The sequence below is a fragment of the Mixophyes fleayi genome, chromosome 1 (assembly GCF_038048845.1).
Source record: "Mixophyes fleayi isolate aMixFle1 chromosome 1, aMixFle1.hap1, whole genome shotgun sequence".
NCBI lineage: Eukaryota > Metazoa > Chordata > Amphibia > Anura > Limnodynastidae > Mixophyes > Mixophyes fleayi.
The window spans coordinates 127,459,473-127,486,433 of NC_134402.1; the positions used below are offsets into that span (position 1 = coordinate 127,459,473).

General features: G+C 38.3%; 1 protein-coding gene across 1 annotated transcript in view; it reads right to left on the reverse strand.

Annotated features, from left to right (window-relative positions):
• The window catches only part of USP53 (ubiquitin specific peptidase 53), a 33,318-nt gene extending 10,687 nt beyond the window's left edge, over nt 1-22,631 (reverse strand). The window contains exons 1-12 of the mRNA XM_075200334.1: nt 22,048-22,631; nt 15,924-16,016; nt 14,829-14,963; nt 14,339-14,452; nt 14,170-14,252; nt 9,154-9,259; nt 8,154-8,300; nt 7,193-7,342; nt 6,430-6,598; nt 5,606-5,761; nt 5,178-5,342; nt 3,387-4,128 (exon numbers count right to left, since the gene is read on the reverse strand). Of these exons, the coding sequence (XP_075056435.1) occupies nt 3,387-4,128; nt 5,178-5,342; nt 5,606-5,761; nt 6,430-6,598; nt 7,193-7,342; nt 8,154-8,300; nt 9,154-9,259; nt 14,170-14,252; nt 14,339-14,452; nt 14,829-14,963; nt 15,924-16,016; nt 22,048-22,194 (2,207 nt within the window). The 5' untranslated portion in view covers nt 22,195-22,631. The remainder of the gene's footprint in view (nt 1-3,386; nt 4,129-5,177; nt 5,343-5,605; nt 5,762-6,429; nt 6,599-7,192; nt 7,343-8,153; nt 8,301-9,153; nt 9,260-14,169; nt 14,253-14,338; nt 14,453-14,828; nt 14,964-15,923; nt 16,017-22,047) is intronic.
• Between the last annotated feature and the right edge of the window lie 4,330 nt (nt 22,632-26,961).

Sequence of the window (26,961 nt, forward strand, 5' to 3'; positions counted from 1 at the left end):
TAAAAAAAAAACAAAGCCTCATCTTTCCAAACTACTACTATGATTTAATCTGTGCTGTTGTATCTTTAAATCAACTAAGAAATAGTCTGAGGTGAAGCAAGCATTCATTATTTTCTTCATTCTATGAACAGGCAAAATGTCTAAGACACTGAAAACACTGCCTGCCCAAGTGCTACTCCAAAAGGACAAAGCTTGCTGCTTAACTGGAACACATCATATACCTCGACTGACTGTTCAACAAACTTTACCATGTGCCTTCTATCTTGCTAAGCAGTAACTCCTGGCAGGCACCTAACCTCTCTATAACCTTCATGGACAACTCTCACAATACAATCCCCTATGACAAGCTACAGACAGTCAACGGACACTTCTTAAAGGCATCAATGTTTTATGAACTTCCTGGCAGCTCATACAACCTGCCTCTTGTTCACTTAGGCTTAGGGAGAACATTATTTATTATATAAAAAGGTACAGTTGCTGGGAAATGTCTGATCTACTCATCCACATCATCCCTGCTTTTCTCCCAAGTGGTCTCCAAGTGAGTAGTGACAATTCAGGGGTGACAGATGGAGATTATTAGGTTAAAGGATGAAGTTATAATTCTGCAAATGTGAGAACTGCATACAGATTGGATAATCATGATTTATCTCCAGAATGTTATACTGAGGGCAAGCAGTCATAGCACTAATCCAAACATGCTTATAACAATACTCTAGACCGAGAACTCATTCTGTTGCCAAACTAATTAAATTTTAATACTACTCATTTCTGTTCTTGGTGAGCTTGTTAGTTGCCTCAAAAAAATAAATAAGCTGATGCATTTACATATTATTCACAAACCAATCACAAAAAGCGATGACTCCATCTTTTCAACTAGATATACAAATTCTGATCACAACCTCAGGATACACCGAAAACTTTACTCAGTAGGAACTGCAAACAATCAGCACTTAGCAGTGCAGGAAACACCAAGTCTAACAAAAACTTTAAAACACAACGCAAAATTAATGATTTTAGTATAAACAGGGTAAAGAAAGTTGAAATTAAGCATGCATCTATAAATTAAACAGGATAAGTTTAGGGGAATCTATAATAGAAAAGGATATGGGAGTGCCTGTAGACAGTAGATTTAGCAATAGTGCTCAATGTCAAGCAGCAGCCACAAGAGCCAATAAAGTATTGGCATGTATAAAAAGGGGCATAGATGCAAGGGAAGAAGGTGTAATTTTGCCACCACATAAAACATTGGCAAGACCTTAACTTGAATATGGAGTACAGTTCTTGGAAACTCTATAAAATAATAATTTTGGAACTAGAAATGGATCAGAGAAGGGCAACAAAATTGATAAAGGGTATGGAGTCATTAAGTTATGAGAAAAGGTTATCCAAGTTTACTTTAGAAGATACGTCTAAGAGGGGATATGATTATTATGTACAAATACATTAAGGGTCAATACAGAGAACCTTTCCAGGGTTACGACCGTTAATTAAAATGTGCTATAGAATTGGATCCAGGGAGAAATAGGACTGTAATAATGAGTCAGGAAGGATTTTTACCAATTGATTGCTTCATCTGGCTTCATCTGGATCAATTTCAAATATAAGCTAGGGAACGCAGGAGATCCAAAATAGGTTGAATTTGATGGACTTGTGTCTTTTTTCAACCTCATCAACTATATTACTATATTAATAATAAAGACCACACACACACACACACACACACAGTATAAATCTACATGAAAAATTGAACTTTACCTGAGTGAAAGATATGTTTTAAAAAGAACTCGCTTATGATTCCATAGCTTCCTTTGCCCAAGAAACTAGCAAACATTTTGTTGGTAATGTATCCCTTTAAGGGATACATTTCTTCCACTGTAGAAGACAGTCAGGTAAAGCTCAACAGCCATATAAAATTCCTTATGACTTGCAGGCTAAAAGGAGAGGGAAGGGTTGTGAAAGCCTAGACTAGTTCTATATAGTGGCTATTTGGGAATTCCTAACCACTGATCAAAACAAAATATAGTTTTTTATTTGATGTTGAACTACAAATAAAAAACAAATATTTAAATATTAATTTGCTTTTTTAAATTTCCCCTTGCAAAGATACACCTAAACAAAGTCTTCGGCATACAAGTTCTCTTAAGGGGTCACAATTAAATTATTAAAACTCACATGAAATTGTGATTAAAGCTTACTAGAAAGCATGTGGAGGAATATTCTATGGTCTGAGTGACCTTTTTGGCCTTAATGCTAGGTGCTATGATTGAAGCACTACGTTTATGTTATAGCACCGCTTCTCGCATTACTGACTGGATGCCTTGGGGGGGGGGGGATAAATGAATGGTGCAAGATACAGACGAGGCCTGGAGAACCTCTTGTTCTGCAGGTGTTTACAAGCCTCACTATATTCTGCCAGCTATAAGCAGGATATTCGGTTACCATCTGGTAAAGATAGGTGGGGTTAGTCATTGTACAAATCTACTTAAGGATAAGATCAACTCAGTGGACCTTGTACAAGTTATAGTATTAAAATGCAATGGTGACTATATCCAATGGCAACAACAGTGCAGCAACTCCATGAAGTAACAACTAGCTCAAGAAGGTACAGAGTTGGGAGAGGCAACCTCAGGGGACGAGTGTGGAAGAGAAATACTATTTAAACATGGTACTCCACAAAGAGCTGCAACTCTGATATTCACCCTATGATGGTCCTCACTGGATGGTAAAAATATTGGCACTTCAAAATCAGCACTTTATAGGAACCACTAAAGGCATATGGGGAATTAAGTTTGTCTGAAAAAGTCCTAAATTGTGTCTGCTACAAATGTCTTCTTGGTCAATAAGGTAAACAAACAATGGGACATGCAACCACGGAGGACTCATTTATTCAAATAGCTGTTTTGCTTTACCCATGCAAGAAGTGTAAAAAAAAAAAAAAAAAAGTCAGAACAGATACATGAATGCTAGACCAGCGTAAGGGCTCATTCATGCAAACCGAAAAAAGTGTGTCTCTTGGTAAAAGGGTTTCTTTATGTCATGCAGAGTAAGCTGTCCAAATGGGCAATACTAAAATAGAAGTAACCACTAGAAAGTGGTCTATGCATCAAGTCCTCTGGGTCATTACCAGGGATCAGCACGTTCTATGCTGGTGGCATTTACCCAGCAGTATAGTCATAAAAACAAAGTTCTATGGTCTGTTTTGACCAACATCCAGGTTAGCAGTTCTCTTCTCAAAATACTTTATAATTCATGAGGCTTTACACACACACACACACACACACACACACACCCCCCCCCCCCCCCCCCCCAACAGGTACAAAGATTTAAAAAGTAGCAAGCCATTTAGAGTGAAGACTATTTTACACTTGTGCATATACTAAGCTTACCTGCACAGACTTGTTTCTTGGAGACCTTTCATATCAGCAAAGCTAGTTCCTTCAATTACTGGAGAATCTAGATTGCTTGACGCACTGCTGGTGTGATCACTGCTTTCATATCCAGATTCCGCTCTCTGCATCTGCCAGCTGTCAAGATGGTACAACTTGGACTCTGAATTAAGTTTGTTCCTTTCCAACTGACTTTTCCCAAGAGATTCCAAAGAACTCCTGCTGCCAGATTCCTGTTTTATCTCATCCTCATAAATAGTCATCAGAACTTTTTTCTTAGGACTCTCTTTCAAGCAGTGGTTATGGCTTTGATCCTTAACAGTCTGCTGTTTACCATTAGAGTTTGCTAAATGCTGTGGGCTCGATTGGCTTTTCTCACTTTCATTAAAGATGCTATCCACATTGAGAGTCTCTCGCATAGGCCGCCAGGGCTTTCTGCTTCTGCCAGTCCCCTTTTCTCTGTATTCAAGACTGCTGTCTGTATCATAGCCAGTTGGAGTATTGTTCTTCACTCGGGTTAACTGCTTTGGTTCAGAAACTGCAGATTGGCCTGTAGTGGAGGAAGAAATTTGTTTGGACTGATGGTCAGATCTCTGTTGCTTATATGGACCTTTCCCTTGACTGCTGAAGAAGTGTGGATCTGGATACTGTCTGAAGCCATTTCCAGGTGGAGGAGAACTAGATTTCAGCTGCGTTACCGAAAAAGACTTTGAATGGCCTGCCACACCTACAGATGATGGTTCTTAAAGGGAAGGGAACAACACACAATGTAATCACAGAATTTCACTTACTACTTTCAAACGCTTTAAACAGTTTGCATTTATTTTTCTAAATAAATAATAATAAAAACTGCTTATTGCAATACATTGTAAAACCATATATTTACAGGTGAAACTGAGGCTTGTTACTGTAACCTCACTGCAGGATCTGGGTGTCAGTAGAAACCCCAAAATTTCAGGAAATAGGAAATAAACCAAGAAAATTAAAAAATTTTTGGGCCCTATTAACATTTATTCTGCATTATACCCAAGCAGGGGCGCATATGCCTTGAATAGGCTGATGTCCACTTAGTATACTTTTATGTTGTTACCCAGGCTTACTAGACCCTGCGCTAGGGACTGGCAAAATACGGCACATAGGTAAGCAATTAAAGTCGGGCAGAAGCCAAATAAAAATATACAGCATTTATTCTGGCATTAACTGCCTGCCAAAAAACACATGTATAACACTAGTCTTAACTAGCCTCAGCAGACAAGTGACTGCTTATAGAAAAGCAGGTTTACCAGTGACCTAGAACAGCAAGAGATACTTTCTTTCAATTCTCAGGTCCCAATGTATCAGGGGTTTGCACCACGCAGGAGCCAAGTCCAGCAAGTCTAGTCATATTTTGTAGGCCCACTCAGGTGAGCTTTCAAAAGTCTTAAGACACCAATAGGTCTCTTTAGGCTCCAGCTAGCCAACCATTAGCACACTGGTCTGCCGAAAACCAAAACACCATGTAGGAATCTTAAAAACAAGGTGTTTTTCCAAGCCTGATATGCTGGAGTTATATATAGATCTAACCAATGGTTTTACAATTTAGCAAGCTGCAATGTTTTGTTAGAATTAAAATATAATAAAAACAACTTAGATTTTCGTGACCAAAACAAACAGTAAAATGAACCTCGGGGGAGCTATTTACATTTATTAGTAGCATTATTATAGGCAATATAAAAATACAATCAAGTCAACTCCAGAAAAAAGTGGGCCTTTATAAAATGCCAAGCATTAACTAGAAACAAATAATTATACCTTTTGGTCTGGCAAGTTCTTTCTTCTGCGTTTTGTCCACAACTTTCCTGTGAGATGATGAGGATGACGACGATGATGATGAACTTTTTAGGTTATTCACTCTTTGGGCACATTCTCTTGACAAATCCTTTATCTTCTCCTGATGATCGCTGCGACCTAATTTAGCTTAACACCAACAAAACAATATAGTATTTACTTAACAAGCCATCAGGTTACTGTAAATCTCATGAATTATTTTATTTACAGAGTAATTCAGACTTTTATAGTATCTCTTTACACCTATTTACTGAGTAAATCAACTAACAATTCTCCCTGTTCTGTACTTCTCCCAGTAAAGAGTCACCATCACAAATTGGTGGACTAGCCTCACCAATGAGAAAGTAGGATTTAAAAATAGTAATAAATATATTAAGGATGGGGTAACCTACCAGGTCCTCTTCCAGCACTGGAATGAACAACTCCCCGATTAAATCCAGAGTCATCCGTTTGATAGTTGTAACCACTATTCTGATAGACATGTTCTTCCAACTCCCGATCTCTATTGTAATCAGTCTTTTTTGATGTTGTTGACATCCGTTCATTTGCTTTGCAAACATTAAAAAGGTTAAAGTTAATTTTATTACTTACACTTTCAGAAGCATACATATCATGACTTCAAAGTAACTATTTATTTAGCACTTATAGGTACTACACCACAGCAAATAGACATTTACAATACCATTTTGACAGAAACATTTTTAAGTTTTAGATCAAATCACACAATTAAGTGTGGAATAAAACCCACAAACATATGTACTACTTTGTTAAACAGTTACATGACATAGCACTAGCTTAGACAAAATACAGACACTAATTTTGGTGTCTAGAACCCAATGAGAATATCTTAATTGGATAGGCACACGGCTGGAAAGAGTGATATACATTAAAAGAATACAAGACTATTTACACTTTCACATACAGTAATGCAATTTATATTTGGAAAGTATTCACACATTCGGCGATACTCTACTAGGGTCAGTTGCATATTTAGTTTTAAACTGCAGCATTTGTTTGCTATAATAGACAAACAACACTGCTTTGAAGAGGTTACCGCATAGTTTGGCAAAAAAAAAGATGCTATTCTCAGTCCCCTGACAGCATTGAGCTGTAGCAGATATAGAAGAAACTGAGCACATCCATAGCAACAGGAATAACATTTTAAAATGAGCCATTTCCTCTTGTCCCTTTACCAATATGAACATAATACACACACCTGTATCAGCATTGTTGAAAATCCTCTTGTAGTGAGACCACTGCAGGACCTGCCTGAGTGCATCATCTGTTGTCACTGCTGTGCCATCGGGATTTGCATAAAACAATAGCAAAGGCTGGTAATGACAACGAATGCACTTTGTGACTACATCTTTCCATTTAGTCCCAACCTGAATAACCAAGAAAACACCATTCATGTCAAGACAACTAATGTATATAAAAGATGTTCCAATTAGCCAAACCTGCAGTACAAAGTAGCAAAAAATTACAGTTTGCCTCAACTCCCTACAGAGAATGTAGACAGGGTGTATTATTGTACAGCAGTTGATTCAAGTGGAAGGCATTTGTTTCCTTGACATCCTACTAATGCATATACTGCTCAGTAAAGCAGAAGCTTAAAATAAGCTGTTATTCAAACGCTCTCACGACTCTCTAGTTTCTTAGAAACTGCAAGCTAGGTCAATCTGCACACAATATCTACATATCCATACCATGCATCTTAAAAATACATAAATAAAACACACACAGAATCTGGGGTTTCAGCGAATTGAGAGAACAAAAATAGAAGACAATTTGTAAATATTATCCAAGATCTGCATATTTATTTATAGCCATTTAAAGTTTAAAAGTATAACCGTGAAATTATTCTAAATAACATGAAATACCAGAAAGGTGTGCAAAATAGACAATAGAAAATTCAAGAAAAGTTACAAATGCTTTGGTTTAATTTGCAAAGTCTTGTTTTAGGAGGAAAATGCAGTTACCTCTTTCACAGAAGCGTCGTCAAATAAAACCCATCTGGCACTTTTCGTATGATAGGCAAAGGCACAATAATGACGGCTAGTGTAACAGATCATACCCACAAGGTAAAGTCTACTTTCTTTTGCTTTTTCATCGGTCACCCTAAAAAACAACTGCAAAAAAAAGTGAAAAATGGAATAAAATAGGAACAATTAATTTAAAACTTAAGCATACCCAGGTCTTATATCGTGTGTTTTTACATTTTGAAATGTAAAAACCCTTGTTTCTAGGGTTACCACTGTCATATTCACTTATATAGTGAGTATTTATTTTTTTTGAAAGCTACTTGTTCCATAGCTTGCGTTTATCTCATACGTTCTAGAACACTAGTAAATATGTAGATATGATATGCTAGCGAGGCCTAATTAAAGTAGATGTAGGCTATCAATACCCAAAGGTAGGACACATGTACAGCTGTGGAATCAAATGTAATTTCCATCTTCCCAAATGACGCAGTGTGTGCTTGTGGTATAGTACCATGCATTCAAATGATAATGACAGCACCTCGAAAACTGCTGAAAAGAATGATCATTGATGCAAATAAAGAATATACATACATATGGACTTTCTAGAGACTGAACAGGAGATTGAATTCTTCCTTCATCATTTTGTTTGAAGTCAAGGTCTGTCCTATAGTCTCTATTAAGTCTATGTATAAGGCAAACAATGTTCTTCATAAAGGACAAAATCTCCTATTTCTAGCTGTGCTCTTCTTGCTGCCATCATGTGGGTGAAAGTAATCTACAACTCCATATAAATAGCCTATGTATTGTGCCAGTGTGCACATACCCAAACTTTCTATTCATTCCCTAAGAAAACAAATTAATTTTCTTTTCACAAGGTTGAGCTTTCATAAATCCATGTTGGCCGTCTCTTATATGGGGAGGAAGGGGAGGGCTGGGACCCACAGAAAAACACACATACCCCAGGCAAGTAAAGTTGTGTAGCCAAATTCCGAACAACATCTTCCGTCAAGTCAGAGTTCTCAGAATCCCAAACCAAACCAATGGTCACTATTTCTGGACAGTTCATTAGTACCCGACGAATTTTGATCTTTTGTCCACAATTGCTCTAAAAACATAAATAAAAATAAAATTTATAACTTTCTGAACAGAAAAAAAAAAAAAAAAAAAAAAGAGGCTGGACACTGTAGTCTAACCGTACCAATAAAATTGAGAAAACAAGCACTAAATGGGGCATTCTATACTTTAGCATAAAAACAAACGACAAATGTCATAATGTAGGCTCATCGGCAGTTACTAAAGTTTTATGGTAAAATGTACTAAAAAGATAAAGATTCAAATTGTCACACCCTGCAGAACATAACATTGTTACTAGTAAGATGGTGCTTACATAAATTCCATTCATTTGTCAGCCTGAACACATACAAGAAAAGAGTTACATTTCATGTGCATGCAGGTAGGTCATTTGTATGCTATGATTACTATTAGTTTTCAAGGGTGTACATTTAAAGTTGCGTTACCACCGGAAGTTAATTGCTTTGCTGTTAAATCACATGGCTGCATAAAAAGGGGAGTGCATGGTCCAATGAGAACTCTTAGTCTCCACGATTGCAGCTTCTAATTGGTCCTAAAGCTCACTCCCTTACCCTCTGCAGCATCACATCTCAGATTTTCATCTGTGGCTGTGAGATAAACCGGGAGCCAAAGCAAAAACAGTTGCAAGGAGCAACCCCCAGAAGAGAAGGAACATATTAGCAATAGGTGGTAATGCAGCTTTAACTTCCAAATAAAGCCATTTTTAAATCTATAAAACATGGCTGCATAAAACTTGTGGCAAGATAGATTTCAAAAATAAAAAATATAGGAAACTCACAATAGGCCAATAGATAAAAGGGAGATTTCACAAAATCGTCACAATAATGTGACATGAAGTGAAAAAAACCCCACATTATTTTACTTACCGGACACTTTCTAAAGTCATCAGCTGTGTTTGCAGCTTGCAGTAACTCCGCAAACATATCTGGCTTCAGGCGCTCATGTCTCTCTAGCATTCTGTCAACTTCATTACTGAATTGAAAGGACACAGGTATTGTAATGATCCCAAAAGAGAACATGCACACATTTAAATTTTGATACATACTGCATTTCCATTAATGTGTGTATGGATCCTAATCCCTAGGGCGCAGTACTTTTTTCTATGGCACATTCAGTATAAAATGGAGGGAAAGCCTGCCTTCTGCCTTCTACCAGCGTTTGAATTAAACAATTTAGGAAGAATACATGAAAATAGCTAATTTAAATTAAGTAAATTTGATTACATTAGTTTAATAGGTTGTAATGTAGGTATGTTTATGTGAAAGCACATGTGACAACAAGAGTTACCATCAATAAACTTTATCAGGTTCTGACAACTTATTCTGCAATTTTTACCTATGGATTACAAAAAACATATCTAAAATGTAAAATAGTAACAGTTGATGAGGCTGAAAAAAAAAAAAACACACGACACTGGTTATCATCATCATATATTTATATAGCGCCAGCAAATTCCATAGCACTTTACAGTTGGGAACAAACAGTAATAAAACAATACTGGGTAATACATACAGAGAGGTAAGAGCCCTGCTCGCAAGCTTACAATCTATGGGACAATGGGAGTTTGATACACAAGGGTAAGTGCTACATCATATTGCATATTTTTCAGCTAGAATGCAAAGGTAAAAAGTATTGAGTGGGCCATGTGCTTAGTCCCACAGCAATGTTGGTCAGAGGGATATTGTCTTGTGTTAGCTGTGTAGAGGGTGGTAATAGGGTATCCTAGGGACATTAAGATGGTGGTTGAGGAATATAATAACCTTGTCTGAAGAGGTGGTTTTCAGGAACGCTTGAAGGTTTAAAGATTAGAGGATAGTCTTACTGTGCGAGAGAGGGAATTCCACAAAGTGGGCAGAGCCTAAAAAAGTCCTATAACCAGGAATGGGAGGATGTGATGAGTGGAAGAGAGACGCAGATCTTGTGCAGGACGGGGAGGTGACGATTTGGGAGATATTTTGTTGATGGCCTTGTATGTTAGTAGAAGAATTTTATAATGGATTAGTTGAAAAACAGGTAACCAATTTAGAGACTGGCAGATGAAGAACAATTTGCAAGGAAAATCAATCCAGCTGCTGCGAGTTTGATTTTGGGAAGACCAGTAAGCAGGGAATTGCAATAGGCAATGCGGGAAAAGATCAGTGCAAGTTTTTGCAGTGTCTTGTGTGATATATATATGCGTATTCTGGAAATGTTCTTTAGATGTATGTAACATGATTTCGATAGAGTGGGGAACAAAGGATAGTTGTGAGTCAAGGATTACACCTAGGGAGCAAGCTTGCGAGGTGGGATTTATAGTCATTTTATCAACCGAAATAGAAATGTCAGGTAGGTAACTTCTGTTTTTTGGGTGGGATTATTATTAATTCTGTTTTTGAAAGATTGCGTTTGAGTTGACGAGAGGACATACAGGATGAAATAGCATAAAGACAGTCAGTAATGTGAGACAACACAGATGGTGAAAGATCAGGAGAGGATATTTTGAATCTCCTGTGACTCCATTCTTATATTTGAAATTGATCCAGATGAAGCAACTGCCAATCTGATTCCATTGGAAAATCCCTCCTGACCCAATATTGCAGTCCTATTTCTCCCTAGATCCACTACTAATATATCAATTGAATCTGCCATTACAACCTTCCCTGGCAGTGAATTCCATATCTTGACTACCCTTACTGTAAAGAACCCCTTCCTTTACTAGCTGTGAAACTTACTCTTCTCTAACCTTAGGGGGTGACCGTGTGTCCTGTGTATAGTCCTTGGGGTAAAAAGTTCCCATGAAAGTTCTCTGTATTGACCTTTACTGTATTTTTACATAGTAATCATATCCCCTCTTAGACACCTCTTTTCTAAAGTAAACATGCCTAAACTGGCTAACCTTTTCTCATAACTCAATGAATTCATACTCTATCAATTTTCTCGTCCTTCTCTGATCATTCCATTTCTAGTTCGAAAATGTCTTTTTTTATAAAGAGGTGCCCAGAACTGGACTCCGTATTCAAGATGAGGTCTTGCCAACAATTTATATAGTGTCAATATTACATCTTCTTCCCTTGCATATTTGCCCCTTCTTATGCATGCCAATACTTTATTGGCCCTTGTAGCTGCTGCTTGACATTGAGCACTATTGCCAAGTCTACTGTCTATGAGCACTCCCAAGTCAATTTCAATTATAAATTCCCCCAAATTTATTACATAAATTGACTGGCAAATAAAAACACTTTAATTTTAATACCATATTCTTCACTGTGAGCACTACTGGGTTATACATGTTAACTTTGCGAGATTGTGATCGTAGCCCCCTGTCATTAACAACTGAAATTGTTTACCGGATTTATTTTAGCATGCCCAGTTTAAACTCTGTTCCAAAGTATTATTGAATCCAGGGGCAGCCCTCTCTGAATACCAAATCCAAAATTTCAAGGTTAAACAAAAAAAAAAAAAAAAACCTTTCACCATGTGTATATGTGCAAAAAGACTGAGGGGACAAAGTATAGTACCACCATCTCACTATATGATGTCCACAGTGACCATGAGTAAGAAGAGAACTTCTTTAAATAATTTTTATTTCCTCTGAAACCTGCTTTGTTAAATATACACTTTTGAGCTTATTCTGTAAGGGGAGTGTTACATTTGAATAGCAGTAAACAAACAAAAAAAAAAGCACGATAAATAACTCACAAATCTAGAAAATGCGCACATTAGATAAAAAGATATCAATTACTGAACCCTCTTGCTTGTCTTTAATAACGGATCTACAGTACTGCTGTAGCTTGCAATAGATTCAGCAATGTAATGAGCATGTATATGTGGGAACAAGTTTCAGCACAACATGAGATAAGCCATTTACTGATCACCACCGTACAATTAGGTTTTTATGTGCTAATTCTTACTAAAGGTTAGAACACATTAGCTCGCAGTAGCTAGATTGTAGATGACATTCTGATATGCTGTAAGTAGTTTTTGAAAACATTGACAGTAAAAGCGATTTCCATTCTGGACGGTAGAATTTATAAGCAAACCACTCCTAGTAGCTCAAAGCAAATTGAAAAAAAAACAAAAAACAATGAGGCAGCACAGCAGCCAAAGAAAGAACATCTGCTTGTGTCTGGAACCCTGGGCCCAAATAACATGGTGCACCTTTCAGCTGGAGTCACAATTCAAAAAAGGCTGCAATTTAAATAAAACATTAACATGCTAAAAACCTCCCACGGCCCTGTAACTGTGCATTATTTATCTGAAGATTGGAAAAACTTATCCTAACAAAAGCTTATAATGCCTCTGACTCACTGGAAATAAGAATGTAGAATGAAACAATTTCCTGCCACTCATAGTAGCAACACAAAATTAAGTGTGTTTTTGACAAGATTAATTTGAAGGAAAAAAAAATGGTAAAGGCTAAAATAATGTTCTCTGCTTTTTAGAATGTTCACATTAACAATCTGTCATATTTTCAAAAACTGTTAGAGACTTTTAGGTCCCTGAACGCTCATACTTCACATATGCAAATTGCACTGCTAATAGCAGAGTACAAACTACCATTAGGGTAAATGATGGCTGGTGGAATACAGGTCACCCAGTCACAATGGCAGTGGAAATGAAAAAACGCCATACTGGAACGGACAGTAACAGACAAACGCTCACAATGCACTTAAGGAAGCTAGTCCACAATCTACAGGTCACACGGAGAAAGAACTCTATCAGATTGAGGTCACCATTCAACCGGCTAGTGCTGATGGCAACTACCAATTATATCAAAGAGGTAATGTGAGCAGCAGTGTATACAGGTACACTAGTTGGCTGGCTGCTATGATGTGGAGGGAGGAACTGGTTGCTTTTATGTGGTAATAACACTGGTCTAATGGTTGGTCAGTAGTGGGCTGGATATACTGCGCAGTTAATTTGGCCTGCATATATTTTTTTTCATAATAGCCCTGTGCTCTGACCAGAGTCTGTCCAAGCCTGGGGTAAATAGACAAGACGAACGAAGGTGAAGTGCAAAGGTTGCACTGTGGTACATTTACCAATTATACACAACAATTAATAGCTCCATTTCTTATGGCAAGCAACATTTGCATATTCTATTTCAAATGAATATCCTTATTTAGCATTCTCAATCTCACTTTAGCATCAGACAATTGCTGTTGCAGCTGATTCACTATGGGGAAACCGTGTTCCCCATGCACTTTCATGACACTCTGCCAGATGACACTGTCCAATCACTGTGGAACATCGAGGTTTCCTGGTCTGAAGCAGCACAAATCTGACACTGCCCTTAAGTACTATATTACACAGAACTTTCAATTTGTTTTACAGGTCATAGATATACATTGGGTTCTCCAGAAACACAAAAGTGCACTAAAACAATCATTAAAAACAGCTGAGATTAGAACATACATAGAACAAATCAGACAATAGGAGAGGAGATAAATAGTCAAACTTCTAAAATAGGTGTACAAATATGAAATAGGAAACAATAGGTATGCCGTCTCCAACCTCCCTGCAAGATAGTGTAATGAGCTCACATATTTCTCCATATTGTTTTACCAAGCACCAACGCTTCGGACAAGCTGCTAGCAATGTTTGAACAGGCACAAAGCAAATGTGGATTACTGTTTTGTTTTTTCAGCAAGGAAGGTTCAGTGCCATGGAGGATGGTATGCAATAGGGACTGAGCCATTCAACCAAGCTTCCTCCAGATGACTGGCATTTAACTCAGAGGACATATACAAGTAAATCAAGCCCATATTTTGACACAGTCTAGCTAGGAATTACACATCTGGTCCCCAGCAATGTAAAATGATCAATACCAAAGCTGATCACAAGGGGCCTAATTGTTTTGTTTTTTATATACATCAATGCAATAGGAAACTTATTGTGCTTACCAAAGTGCTGTAGTAGAAATGTAACGCACAAACTCTGTGAAAGGCAATGGATCAGATGATGCGCCACAACTCCGACAGACACACTGAGAAAAACACAAAAGATACGTATTATGGGATCAAGTGATAAAGGGAAATGTCATTAATCTCATCTAAAATGCAAGCTTCCTACCTGCTCATACAGAGTCATTGCAAACTTCTGATGGGTAATGCATGACTTTGAGGTGCACATATCACCCTCACTATTTGGCACAATATGGAAATGAATTCGCTGCAGTATATTCTCCTGAAAATAAATAAAAAAATCAAACTATATTAAACAGAGGTTTTAGAAAACTTTTGTATATAAAAATCAAGCATTGCAGATATACTGGTACAAGCACGTATTTTATTAAAAAAAAAAAAAATATTTAAATAAAATGCAGTTTGCATTTATGTAAAACAAAAATTAGGCTAAATTTTGCAACAAAACATTGCCACAAAAAGGAACAATAGGGAAAAAATGAATCTCCATTTGTTTGGTTATATCTAAACCTCTATTTATAGGATCATGTGCATTATTACAAGTCTGAAGGTCACTGAAAATCAGTTCCTATCATGATGTAAAGGATTAGTGTAAAACAGATGAAAAAGGAAGAAAGAACCTAAAACAAGATACTCACAAAGCACTCAGCAGCATCATCCATGAAGCCAAGTTGAAAGCGGTGCTCATCTTTAAAGCTCTCTGCCAGAGCGTGTCTCATAGCATCCGATGGAAGTACCTTTTCCCGACTAGTTTGAAACTGTGCAAATATTGACTATAGGTAATAGAAGTAAAACGTTTGCGTCACAATCAAATACTATTCCAAGACTTGTCAATGTTTCAAACGGCTTCAACTGTACTTAACTGTATTAAGAATTAGAGGATTTAAACTCATAGGGCCTGATGCACTGTTGAAATTATGCCAGTTTGCGTAGTGCAAAGTCGCACAGCGTATGCCCACAGAGAGAGCGCACATATATGCGCCAATGCAAACGGACGTATCTGGCACTTGCATCTCCTTCCTACTAGAGAGGCAGAACATAGAAGGAAGGGTCAGTCTGCCGTAGGCAGAGTACAGTATGGAAGTGTTCACACAAATGTGGCTCATGCAGACCACACTGCTAGAGCGCAGGTGCAAATAAACACCGATTATGATGCCAACCTGCACCATTACCTAAACAGACTGCATATGCAGAGTGAGACGGATCTCGAGATGGGTATGGTTCTGCATTTAGGAAGAAATACACTATTTTTGCATACATTTAAAATAATGTACACCCATTTTCCAAACAACTCTGCATTAGCCCCATACTGATTACTACTATAAAAATACTTGCTTTGGGTCCAGTTTTGGCACAAAGAGAATAGTAGTAAGACCCAAGAAAACCATTTTCATTGTAATGGAAATCTAAAGTTACATTTAACCTAATATGTTAATTTTCTTAGGCAAAATATTTAATTTATTATGACACTCCCCATTTAGTATCGAGCTGTAGACTGAACATATCATGGTACTGAATGACAGGAAGTGATCAAAAGTGGATAACCCCTTTAAATTCATACATTACATTAGAGGAAGATCACTGAAAGAAAATAGTGCCTAAGGGCTAACAATGCTTTCCCACATACTATGCTTAAAAACAAAAGAAAAAAAGAAAAAAAAAGAAAGGCCGTCTCCACTGTGTGTAGGCGACAGATGTACTTTAAATTATATTTGTAAACATAATAAAATTACCTTTAAAGCACAAAATATGCAAGCATCCCCTAAACAAACGTGTCCGGTCAGCCCACGTAAACTTCGTCGAAATATGTCCAACTGCCATAAAACCTGTAGAATGAACAATGTGCCAAACTTGGTTAATATCGAAAAAGGTTCAAAACGACAATTTTTTTCTTATATGCCACCAACATTTATTCTGCATATAGTACACTTTACAACGTTAATGAACGTTAAATCCCTGGTCCCCAACTAACAGAACAGATAGTGTAGTTGACTGGGTTCACTCCCATTCTGCAGATATTTCTTTTACTGGGACCTCTGTAGTGGCTCTCCCAAAACAGCAAACCCTGATGTGTCTGAAGCGCTGGAACTCAAAATGCTCTAGCCAAGCAGGGGAAATTTGCAAAGCAGGATAGATTTCACACATGCAACCCTGCCATGCTACTAGCTGAAGAGAACATGTCCAACAGATATACTTTGGCAATTTCAACTAAGTGGTTTGATTGTTGCAGCACTCACTCATTTTCCATTTGAGGTGCTACTAAATGCTACTATTGCCTTGACTGAGTGTCCAAAGTAATGGTAATGTTTCAACAAATTACTTCTCAATAATTACCCTGGAATCATCATATGTACCAAGCCTTTACAGAAAAGTCGCTCTCGCAACCACAACTTCAGCACTTATTTTTGGGTCCCAAAAGCCTGCAGATACCGGCTATGACTGATTTCTGACTATCCCTCCCACAATCAGCGCTATCAGGAAACTATTCCACACTTATTAAGTGTGCACAATATTAAGGAAAGGGAGGGAAAGAAAACAGGGAAACGGAGAGGAATGTTGTGCTTTATTCAAATATTAACAATATGTAAGTTACATATTAAACAGTGATTTATAGAACAGGGCTTGGGTTTAAGTTATTAACATCCATGTCAGAGGTCTATATAATATGGTAGGTTCCTCTATTTAAATCATAAAGAGAGAAAAAGGAAAAATAAACATGATCCAAGGCTCCCAGATAGTTTTTTGCTATCCTGCTGCTTCCTAGACAAACCATGCTGGAGGTGGAGATGAATCCTTCTAGTATTCAGCTATAGATGTTTTAGCTGTATTTAAAATAGGAAAGCATAATTTAAAACCATGGTCTGAAAAGCATAAAAGAGCAAACTATGGAGAAAGTCAAAATTTAGTATCAAATATTTGGTCATGCAATGCTCGAGTTTCCTCTCTAAAACATGGGTCATTGCCACAATATGTGATAAGGTCTCCTCTGTGTCCACTGCCCTACAGCATATAATAGTATGGATATATTGTATGTAATCTCATGAGAACAAGCTACCGCCTAGTATATATTTTATATTAGTTCTTCATTTAGGTGGAAATTAAAGCATTGGCTACCTTACTACTAATTGTACACCTCTTAACGTCGGTCTTAAAACAATCGTTGGATTGTGTAGTCACTCTGCCCTGAAGCTACAATTTTAGACCACAGTAGCAAGTCTTGGGAACAAGATACCTTCCTCAGCTCTTAATAGAGTATGAAACCGCAATTGCTCAGTGCATGTAACTCTTACAGACTAGCAACTCATATAAAGGGGGGCCATGAGAACTATCCTTGCAGCAAACTAGTAAAAGACTACCTAACCTTGACTAGACTCATGCAAGAACAAAATAAACTGAATCCAGAGCCGGTGCTAGGGTCCGTGGCGCCCTAGGCACATTTACAAAATCAGCGCCCCCCCCCCCCGCCCGGCACATTTTCAAAATCGGCGCCCCCACCCTGCACACTTACAAAATAGTGTGTAAGTGTGCAGGGTGGGGGCGCCGATTTTGAAAATGTGCGTCTTTTCTTACCTGCTTCTAACTTGCCTCCTCTCTGCTCCCCTCCACTCACTGACACTGTCGGGCCGTGATGATGAAGTCACGCCCGACAGTCAGTCAGTAAGTGGAGGGGAGGAGACAGAGCAGAGAGGCGGCGGCCGTGAAAGGTATGGTCAGCGGTCGCTGCACAGTTTTAAAGAAATTTTTAATCTGTGGTGCCCTCCAGAGCCCGGCACCCTAGGCAAGTGCCTAACCTTGCCTTATGGGAGCGCCGGGCCTGACAATCTAAAGTATAGAAAACATTTACTTCCACATGCTGAGTAAGTTATCAATTCAAACTGGAATGGTTCTATTGGACACAACATCTATTATGAAACACCCCATCATACCTGGCTGACTTATCTGCCAAGTTCTGTGGTGGCCTATACATATACCATCATTAATATGGCCTATACATACACCATCATTAATATATTAGCCACCACTCCTGCTTCCATTTTGTCATAGCCAAGCGTGTTTGTTTGTTCCAGCTGAAGCAGCTTACATAGAATACTACAAATTGGTTGCTAAATTTAAGATGGAATGTGTCTGTTACATAATAAAAAAATCTTAAGAAACAAAACAAAAATCTATTGAAATTAACCCATAACATTTTTTAGAGTTTCACTGGTCATTCAAACACCCATCAGGAGTTCTACCTTAGCACCGATTAAAAAAAGGTTATGCACACAAACAGACTGCTCTGTTTTTATTCAAACATTTCTTCCTGGTCTTATTTATTTCAAATAGTTCTCAAACATAATTATACCTCCACACACACAAAAATGTGGTTATAACAATAGGTTTATTTTATACACCCCTCCCCCCAAACACACACCATTAGTATTTTCTACTTTAACCTCATAAAGGAAATGTATTCCAGAATCAATTTGGGTTTTAAAGCATTTCCTTCCTTATTTGAAAAGTCCCTTGGTGGCTTTTATCAACAGTTCAAGTTCTATGTGAAAAAGTGACCTTTCAAGCAGAAACTAAGAAAAGTTCTACAGTGTTTAATTTCAAGTGTTTTAAACAAAGCTATACATTTTTTCCAAAGTTAGATTGGACCTGTTGCTTGCACTTAAAATTTATGTGAAACCTTTACTTTTTTAGATTGACATGATTGTTATTATTTTAAATACAAGATACAGAGTAACATCTAAAATGTTCTGTTTTACCATTTTGGAATGACTGCGTGTAAGGGTATTCACGCATGGTGCATGTGAACTGAAAGTAGAGGATGCCTATGTGAATGAGCCCATGTCCACTGTGTTTCTATAAGAGCAGCTTTATATGTCTTGATATTCACTTATGTAACCTGTCTAAATTTAGTGAAAAGTAACAGAGTGACTGACGTAATAAAATAATCTGTTGCTAGAAAAATGGGTATAAAAGATGGATGTTTTTTGTGCAATATTATATGTAAACAAAAAAAGTTTAAATGAATTTTAGAAGTGTACATAATGTTCTCCCCAGAAAATGTTGCCAGACCGGTGGAATTAATGAGCAGCCAGAGGGAATCACCCGGGAAATAGATACTGGGGAGAACACTGTGCACAAGCATTACAATTTGATAATTACTGTGAGAACTAGCTCACAGTGTTACCTTGTACATTGTTTTTTGTGTTAATTCTATACTCTTCTATGCTCACAAATTGTGGAGTTAAACATAGTGTTAACAGTTTGTCAAACTGTAAAGATGGTCTTAAACATTTGTGAATTTGGAGATAAGAAGTTTGAAATGAAAACTGATGTAATAATATACACTCACCTTTCACTAATTTGGCATACTATTGTCTGTGAAGACACTAATTAGTAAGTAACCACCTGGCCAGGTCAATCCTGCCAATCAGAGTGACTGGGTCACTTGCTAATTTGGCCATTCATGGGAGTGATGTTGTCTGATATCATGGTCAGAAGATGAGCAAAGTAAATATTATGCATGACAATAGCGCAATTGGCTTTGGCAAGACTACTCAGACATTAAATTAATTTTGGACCACACACAGTTATAGAACCAATTTTCTGATATTGCTGGGAATAACGGTGCTTGTGATCACCATAAGTACCAGGCTACATTCCATGCTGTATTGTTTTAAGGCACTTAAGTCTCTCCTACGTTTTCTATTTTTGCTTAGTGATAATATTATCATGAATATATAATATACCCGATTTGCAGCTGCTGTAAAAAGCTGTTTCTAAGGCAGTCCATACATAATGCAATTTACCATGTGTGGGCTCCAAAACGATAACTAAGTAATTTTGTGTTTATGGTTATCTGTTTGTTTGTGCTGAAAAGCCAGTTTACAATATTCATGGCCACCAGTTTACTTCGTGCAAAGAGTTGCCTGAAATGGACTGAACAGGTCAACTCGGCATCTACATGTGAGGTAAAATTGCTCACAGATCCAGCAATTTGGAGGAAAAGCTATTCGGCAAGATCACAACATGCGTGCAGCTTTACTGTGGACATAATATCAGGCATAATTCATAATCTGGTTTATCAATCTCGTGTTTAGAATCTACAACTATCAGACCATTTTGCTTTAGAAATCACACAGAGCTGTACTCCTTTACATGCACCAAGTATTAACGAATGTAAAATACAATGTCAATCTTCTGGGGCGACTTTTGCAGAATAAAGCAAATACCACTAGTCAGACAATGTGAAGAGCCTTTCCCACAAACCTTTCCATTTTATCACCTGCCTCATTTGAATGCTAACAAGTCACTTTTAAATATATTCTTATTTAACACAATTATATTTTAATTGTTGATTTGTTGAGTGCTCAATAATTGTGGTAACAAAACATCTGTCAACATGTTCCCTGCTTAAAAAAAAAAAGTTAAATTTGGACTTCCAATAGCTGCCTCTCATCTGACGTATACTTGTATTTATAAGTTAATGCTCATTATCCTACACAGATCACCTGATCGATAGATTTCTCACGAGTTTCTGCTAAACTACTATTGGGACTAGCACTATTTGCTGCATCTGCAGCACTATGTATAATTACAACAGCAAACGTAAACATACGCTGTTATTCATAATCACAACCTAAACTTCCTTGACAGGAAAAAGTATACCTCATGACATAACACGGAACAAGTATTGGTATGTCACCCATCCAGTTGACAAATGCTAGACGAATAAACTAATTTAACAAAATGTACCAAAGGAGAGTACAAAGAAATTGGCAAGACATTTTTGCTGATGAATAAGTGAGCACTAACCTCCAATTATATCAATAATTAAAACAGAGTGCCATACTGTAACATTTTTAAAAAGGGAAGTAGATCCAAGCAAAAAGGCTTAGGAAAATCACATACAAAAATACTTAAACTGAGATGAGATCAGGCATAAGTTACCATGCCAGTATGGAAAACAAGAGACTATTACATACAGGCAAACTGTGGCCCTGACGGTAATAGCAATTCTTTCATTTAAATCAGCAAGTTAAATGACAAAAAAAGTACAAAAATACTACATAGGACACCATAAACCATTGAAATAAGACTAAAAACGTGTTTTACCAAGTCTCAATAAATTATTAGGTTTGTCACTTGATGTGCTACAATCTGTGGTCAGATCAGGACAAGCAATAAACTTGGGATCTGGACAAGGTGAAACTTCTACAACTTTCATTAAAGCATGCTTTCTGATGGGATGGGCATGTTTATTCTTCATAAACTAGCAGGACAAGTGCAGTACAGAAAATTACCTCATTATGAGATGGGAGAGTTCATGTAAAATAATAAAGCTGGAAATTCAATGATTAGAATCCTAATCTGCAAACAATAACAATGCTAAATTCTTATAAGACAATTTTATGCATATTTGAATGTCTTCCACCAGCAGCATATTATATAATTCCACACATTGCGTAACATAGGATATCTACGTGATATCTCAAGCAATAAATGCAAAAAAACAACATTTGACACAGATAAAGGATCCATATGGCCACCATATTAGAACATTACATTCCCTGTCCATTTGTACAAGATACAGTATGCTAGACCAACCACATAAGACAGTAGTTCAGTGGCCAGTGCACATCTAGTAGCCGTCAGAGGACACACAAGAAGTCAGGGAAAGCGCACACACACGACACACAGGTACGGGGCACACACACGCACAACGACACACAGGTACGGGGCACACACACAACGACACACAGGTACGGGGCACACACACAACGACACACAGGTACGGGGCACACACACAACGACACACAGGTACGGGGCACACACACAACGACACACAGGTACAGCGCTGCTTACCTGCACGGCACTATTAAGGAAGCAGCTGTTCTGGCCGGGCTCGTTGAACAGGCCTTTGGTCGGGGCTAGGGAGAGGACACTGCCCGGCTGATAGACCTTCCCCAAGTTCCCCCCCGCCTGCCGGCGGAACAGTTTCACCCAGGCCATCTCCCTTAGTTACCCGGCGGCGTAGGAGCAGCAGACGTTACAGCGCCCGGCGTAGAAGGCACAGCAGGTGAGCACGGCCCCGGGTCACACAGGTGTCCATCCCCTCCCGGTGATCGGGCAACTGCAGCCGCTCGCCGCCCTCACAGCTCTGTACGGTGGAGCGGGGGAGACGTGTGAGAGGCGGCCGCCACGGGGAGGAGCCGTTCTCTGACTTCAGGAAGCGAGAGGAGGAGCTGGCGGATAGTCCCTACAGTGCACAATCCCTCCACTAACACGCAGATGACAGCCGCTGGTTGTATCCGGTAGAGCGGTCTCCGGTCTCGGCGTGTCAGGTGGACGCACGCAGCACGTTACACCGCCCCGTTGTTGTTTGTTGTGTTGTTGTTTCTTTTTCCGGGAGCTCACCTGTGCATGACGTCGTAAGGCGTGGCCTGGATCAGCTGCCGTTCCAATTGGTCGCTGCCACATTATGGGCAGGTAGTGGGTGGGGCTTCCAGGTCTATCAGTCAGACCGGTTTGTGAAGGGTCAGTGATATTAGTGGGGGAGGATGTCCTCTATGGCTTAGTAACCTTAGTGTGTAACCTTAGTTTGTTGTTGGCTTGTCCCCAAAGCTTAGTTGTCCTCGCACATAAATGTAACTCCTTGAAGTTTGTGTCAGGTCACTATAAGATATTGTCCATACAGAAGAAGAACAATGTTCAATTTGTGATGAGAAGGAGCACATCTATACATTACTGTTTGCCTCTACATAGACAACTGACAAAAAACGTATTCAGAAGTTCTCAATGTTGCATGATGTAATACAATGACATGGACACATATTACAAACCTAACCATTATGTCACTCTGTTCCACTTGTCCTGCACACTATAAGATAGTGTTCAGCATATTGTAAAGCCCCAATGTACAGAATAATAGCCCCAGATGTGGAATGTATTACATAGGCAGAATGTTTCCTCTCACAATTCTTAGAATTAGAATTAATTCCTTCATTCTCTGATTCTGTGGGGGTAATGCTTGTTACTAACTAATAGCTAGATGTGAGCATATCAACACAGTTACTGCTGTAACAGCATATCATAATTAATAAAATACACAAATAATTTATTACCATTTATTTATATAGCACCACTAATTCCACAGCACTGTACTCTACTGAATTTAGACTGTAAACCCCATTGGAGCTTACAGTCTAAATTCCCTAACACACACAGACAGACAGACAGACAGGCACGGAGACTAGGGTCAATTTGCTAGCAGCCAATTAACCTACCAGTATGTTTTTGGAGTGTGGGAGAAAACCAGAGCACCCAGAGGTAACTCACACAAACACAAGGAGAACATACAAATTCCTCACAGATAAGGCCATGGTTAGGAATTGAACTCATGATCCCAGTGCTGTAAGGCAGAAGTGCTAACCACTTAGCCACCATGCTGAAGCATACAATAATTTAACAATATATAGCAAAATACAACAAACTATTACCATATTAAAACATTATAGCAGTAATAATATTACATGAAAAACAGCACGCTAGTAAAATATATAGTGAAGAATTAATATTTGTGTGCCAGATACTATTTTCCACAAAAAGCAATTGTGACATTTATTTCCAAATCAGACTGCATATCTCTATTAATTAGGCACAAAGGTTTAAGTCTGAAAAAATGAATGCCTCATGAGCTATGTTATTTTTGGCAGTGATTACCCTACATGTACTATAAGATAATTAGAGCTTTTTATTGGGGGCCTAAAGTTCAGGCCAGTTGCAAACTGAAAGGCAAATTTGGAGGTGACGCATTAATTTTGGTTAAAAAAAAAAGACACTGTTTTGCAGACAGAAAAATAAACAGTCATTCCTAAAACACTCAAATATCTTTTCAAGAATATTTAGTTCCCATACAGGGCCACCACCACTTGCGAATATTCAAAGCAAAACACATTCTTTTGACTAATATCATCATCAGCAGCTATTTATATATAGCGCCACTAATTCCGCAGCTCTATACAGATAACTGTCATCAGTCTCTGCCCCATTGGAGCTTACAGTCTAAATTCCCTAACATACACACACAGACAGACAGAGAGAGCCTAAGGTCAATTTAATAGCAGCCAATTGACCTACTAGTATGTTTTTGGAGTGTGGGAGGAAACCGGAGCACCCAGAGGAAACCCATGCAAAAACAGGGAGAACATTCAAACTCCACACAGATAAGGTCATGGTCAGGAATTGAACTCATGACCCCAGTGATGTGAGGCAGATATGCTTAACCATGAAGGCTTAAGCACTAAGCCACCATGTTACCCAATATAAAATGCACATCCCTTTGTGTTGACTAGTTTATAATAGATATTCTGCTATAATTTCACTGTCTGTCTTCTCAACCTCTTTCTCTATAGTGGAGTAGGGGGTTGCCATAGCCTTGACACATAGCTGCGGAATATCATTATATACCACTGCTCTCTGCAGCGATGCATAATGATAGTTACCACAGACCCACTGGCACCAATGATACATAGACCCGTAGATATATATATCTAATATATATAAGCCTAGCGGCGTGTGTTAGTGTGTGTGTGTGTGTGTGTGTGTGTATGGAAAAAACTATTTTCTCAGAAAGGGCTCATCCAATTGACCTGAAATCTGGTATACTGACATTATTTGACAAAAAAATTATAATAGTGAAGTCAGTTAACTTCCATCATCCCCCCTTCCCCCCGTGGGAGGGGTAGTAAAGGCTAAATTTACCAGTTGAGGGCTCAAACTCTTGACCGTGTGGGTATTTATTTATTAGAGCCTGTGTTTGGTCATGGACAATTGTATGTCGCATTTTCACGAGTACGGAGAAGCAGTGATGTGAAAGTGCAGGTTATGAATACTGCCCTTCAAGGAAGACTGATTGAGCACAGCGATAAGGCGTTTAGCAGAAACGTTGTGTATCGAGAGGTTTTAGAACAGTAAGACAATGTAGATTAAGGATGTGGCGATGAAGATGAAGGATGAGGTGATGGAGAAGAATGATGAGGTGGTGACATGTGGACAAAACCATGTTAAAAAAGGGCACTTACGTTGGGAAGTAACGCTCTTCCCTTGAGGAGGCCTGGCCTAGCCCCAAATGCATGACAAGAACCTTTTTAACACCTTAAGTAGCTTGATTTGACTAGAATGCATGAGTATCATGCACGGGTTAACTTGTATATACATATATATATATATATATATATATATATATATATATATATATATATATATATATATACACATATATATATATATATATATATATATATATATATATATCAAAACTATCATTATGCATTGCTGGAGAAAACAGCGGTATAATAATGTAATAAAGTTTGTTATGCACAAGATAGAGTATTGTCTTGGCAGTTATTAAGTGTATTTAAATACAAACACCTTCACTTCTGGTGTTTACTTTAAAATAAAATGGAGATCTTCTTTTCTGCATTGGTGCAAATAGAAATGGTCAGTAAGTTGTGTCTAGACAGCTGCAACTTCAAATAATTAGCCATTATGCTAATGATTTAATTACTCGGTTGGAGGGGTTAAGATGCAATATGCCAATTAGAAACAGCTATTTAGTGCTGCTGATAGTAATCATAATCTTTGACTATGACAATGGCAGGAGATGTGTGCAGAATCCTCCTCAGTGAGAGTGTGGCATCATGGCAAAACGTCACACTTCCCGAACATCATTAACATGGAGGAGCAAAAGCTGGCAGCTTTTCAGGTTTCCGTGTTGGGGGCACCGTGGGACATTAAAAGCACAGGATGAGTGACATTATTCATATACTGTATTGTTTGTGGGTTCTTCATCATCATCAGCTATTTATATAGCGCCACATTCTGCAGCACTATACAGAGAACACACTCACATCAGTCCCTGCCCCATTGGAGATTACCGTCTAAATTCCCTAACATACTTACACACCCATACAAACAGACAGAGAGAGAGACTACGGTCAATTTGATAGCAGCCAATTAACCTGCTAGTATGTTTTTGGAGTGTGGAGGAAACTGGAGCACCCAGAAGAAATCCCCATAAACACAGGGCGACCATACAAACTCCACACAGATAAGGCCATGGTCAGGAATTGAACTCATGACCCCAGTGATGTGAGGCAGATATGCTAGCAACTAAGCCACCGTGCTTCAGCATGCCTGCCCAATGTCCTGAATTATCTGCTGTTAACAGGTTTTGGGCTCTAGACAACAGTGAAAATCAGAAGCGTAAGAAAAATGCCTGTTAATAGCTCCATTAAGTTCAGAGTAGCTAATCTGACAAACCAGATTTACCAGTCTTGGAAATTCAAAAGTGAATGTGAATAAGGGAATGTACATGAAAATATAAACACCAGGAGGTAAATGTATCAATATGTGGGTTCTTCAACACCCGCGTGTTCAGCCTCTTCCGCGATTAAATTTCAAGCGGCGCTGCATTGTAAAGGGAAGTTAACCCTTTACAATGCAGCGCCGCTTGAAATTTAATCGCGGAAGAGGCTGAACACGCGGGTGTTGAAGAACCCGCATATTGATACATTTACCCACATGCCCCAATTTCACTCCCAGATGATTGGATCGAGAAAGATCAAAAAGCCTAAAGTACATTTCGCTTAGAATAAATAATGTGCAAATGTTAAACTACAAAAGAAATGTAAGAGTCTAAAGAAATATCAGCAATAAATTGTATTTGGTCAGAAAACAATATCAAATGAAACTGGTAAAGGACCAGCATATGCCGGC